This window comes from Brachypodium distachyon, chromosome 2 (genome assembly GCF_000005505.3).
Source record: "Brachypodium distachyon strain Bd21 chromosome 2, Brachypodium_distachyon_v3.0, whole genome shotgun sequence".
NCBI lineage: Eukaryota > Viridiplantae > Streptophyta > Magnoliopsida > Poales > Poaceae > Brachypodium > Brachypodium distachyon.
Window position 1 is genome coordinate 53,701,363 of NC_016132.3, and position 3,054 is coordinate 53,704,416.

At 55.6% G+C, this 3,054-nt stretch overlaps 1 protein-coding gene across 1 annotated transcript; it reads left to right on the forward strand.

The window, feature by feature from the left end:
* Positions 1-757: 757 nt before the first annotated feature.
* On the forward strand, positions 758-2,829 carry LOC100832318 (protein ENHANCED PSEUDOMONAS SUSCEPTIBILTY 1). The gene has a single exon (XM_003564589.4). It carries the CDS (start codon positions 936-938, stop codon positions 2,448-2,450), a length of 1,515 nt encoding a protein of 504 aa, XP_003564637.1. The 5' UTR covers positions 758-935; the 3' UTR covers positions 2,451-2,829.
* The last annotated feature ends 225 nt before the right edge of the window (positions 2,830-3,054 follow it).

The window sequence follows — 3,054 nt, forward strand, 5'->3', positions numbered from 1 at the left end:
GCTCTTGACGTTACATCTTTCATTTAATAAGGAAAGGCCGGTACACGTTCAATGAATCCGTTGCAAAAACATATTCGATCAACGTAGTACTCTATAATATCCCCTCAATAAGTGCTTTACCAGTCTTTTGTACTGATCTGGCTCCAGTTACCGGATTGATTAGCTAATTAAAGACTTCCAATTATATATATGTACCCGCGTTAAATAATAACCATAATACTAGCGTGGCACAAACGCAGGAAAATCAACCTGGTGGAAGGAAGGAGAACCAATCGATCAAGATAATATCTTTGACGGATGAACATCAATTCTGGACATTTATTCTAGAATTACCTCGGAACATAACAAAAGAGCGTTCAATTGTCCTTTGGGCGTGGTTATATCTCAAGACACCTCATTTGTAATGAAAAGGTTTAGATCTCAAATCAGAACTATTTGATTAGTATCTGGACATCATTCCACTATTTTATTTCCAACGTTCTTTGCAAATCTTAAAATACAAACCACATCCAATGGCCGAGGAATTGACTTAACTAATACTCTTTTTTTTTTATATACCAAACTCTATGCTGATGTATAATCCTAATCACCAATATACCTTCTTTGTTAAAAAAGCAAGGACCATTTTTCTTTTCTTCTGGGCCTGAACTCTTGGGAAGCACAGCAGTACAAGCACACATCTCTGGCTGTTCCTTTATCTAATATCTGCGCATCATCGGACAACCACCAAACCTGCCAAGAGAATATCCAGAACAGCAGTACGTATTACTGGTAAAGAAGGTTCTGGCTTCAGGTGCATGCATCCAGCACCCCCTTCGTGTCCTATATAAACCGCCCCGGATCGCTCAGTGTCCAGCACACAAAGGCAGCACTGCCCAAACCACCTCTTTGGCCTCTACTGCGAACCGCCCTTAAGCAGCAGCGCAGACACTGAAATGGCTCAGATGCTCTCCGCCATGGCCATGATGGACGCCGTCCCCTCCGCCTCCTCCATTATGCAGCAGCCGAAGGCGCAGGACATCTCCACCGTGGACGCGCCGCTGTCGGGCTCCGGCTCCGGCATCACGGTCGTGTCCAGGCACGCCGTGCGCCCGGACGGCCCGCCGTCGGCGGTCGGGGACCTGACGCTCTCCGTCTCCGACCTGCCGATGCTGTCGTGCCACTACATCCAGAAGGGCCTCTTCTTCCCCGCCCCTGACGTCCCCATGGCCTCGCTCGTCTCGCTGCTGCTCTCGTCCCTCTCCCGCGCGCTCGCCGTCTTCCCGGCGCTCGCGGGCCGCCTCGTCACTCTCCCCGACGATCGCATCGTGATCCGTTGCAACGGCGCCGGGGTCGAGTTCCACCACGCCGTGGCGCCGGCGCTGTCGCTGGACGACTTCCTCGTGCCCAACGCGGACGTGCCGACCGGGCTGACCAAGGACCTGTTCCCCATGGACCGCACCGTCAGCTACGAGGGCCACCGCCGCCCTCTCACGTCGTTCCAGGTCACCGTGCTCGGCGACGGCGCCGTCTTCATCGGCATCGTCGCCAACCACGCCGTCGTGGACGGCACCTCCTTCTGGCACTTCTTCAACGCCTGGGCCGCCCTGTGCCGCGGCGCGTCGCCCAGGATCCCGGACTTCCGCCGCAACTTCTTTGGGGACTCCAAGGCCGTCCTTCGTTTCCCCGGCGGCGTGGGCCCCGCGGTGACCTTTGACGCGGACGCGCCTATCCGGGAGCGGATCTTCCACTTCAGCAGGGACGCGATCCGCGAGCTCAAGGCACTAGCCAACCGTCGGCCGTCGTCGTCCAGCGCTGCAGCTGCTGCTGGTGGTCAGGACGCCGAGGTGTACGGCAAGATGGCCCACGACCCGAAGAACACCGAGGGCGAGATCTCGTCGTTCCAGTCGCTGTGCGCGCAGATATGGATCGCGACGACGCGCGCGCGGAAGCGGCTGGCGTCCGACGCGACGACGACGCTCCGCGTGGCCGTGAACTGCCGCCACAGGCTGCGCCCGGCCATCTCCGCGGCGTACTTCGGCAACGCCATCCAGAGCGCGCCCACGACGGCCACGGTGTCCGAGCTGGCGTCCGGCGACCTGCGGTGGGCGGCGGCCAGGCTGCACGCGAGCCTTGCGGCGTACGGCGACTCCGCGATCCGGGGCGCGGCGGCGGCGTGGCAGGCGGCGCCGCGGTGCTTCCCGCTGGGCAACCCGGACGGGGCCGTGGTCACCATGGGGAGCTCCAACCGGTTCCCGATGTACGAAGGGAACGACTTCGGCTGGGGCCGGCCGCTGGCGGTGCGCAGCGGCCGGGCCAACAAGTTCGACGGGAAGATGTCGGCGTTCCCGGGCCGCGCCGGGGACGGCAGCGTGGACATCGAGATTTGTCTGGAGCCTGACACGATGGCGGCGCTGCTCCGCGACGCCCAGTTCATGCAGTACGTGTCGTGCCCGTCGCATCTCTTGTGATGTGTACGGTACTACGTGGAGGAGTACCGGTGCGGGGCTCGCGGCCGTGCGTGCGCAAGTGGGGCCACGTACCGTGACATGTCTCGTGCCGCGCAGCCTTTTCGGAACTAGTTTGGGGCGCGTGCAGGATGAACCTGTTTCGGGGTGTGCGGGTACTAGTAGTCGTACTGCTTGGATTGACTAGTTAGGCAGCTGCCGTTTGCTAAGGAAGATGGATTGCGTGGAACGAGTAACGTAAAATAAGTTTGTGAAGTGTTTGATTGCACAGTATTATTGTGTTCCCCTTAATTAGTGTTGATTTTATCACTTGTATTCAGAAACAGTTCTTTTAGCACTCATCATTTGGGTTTGGAATCCAAGAATTAATTTTGAATTTCAAGAACCAATTTGTTTGGTTGGTGCGGAATTGGATATTAAAATTCAATCTGAAATTCCTTGAATCGGATTATATTTAACCTCTATTCCTCTCTAAAAGTCATCATTTCTCTTGAGTTGTCACCCATTCTGCAAATTCATCTGGCAGAATATATATTTTGAATTCAGAATTCAAATTGAACAAAATGCGTCAATCTTTTCTCTCCGTATAACTTTTATAAGTATATGC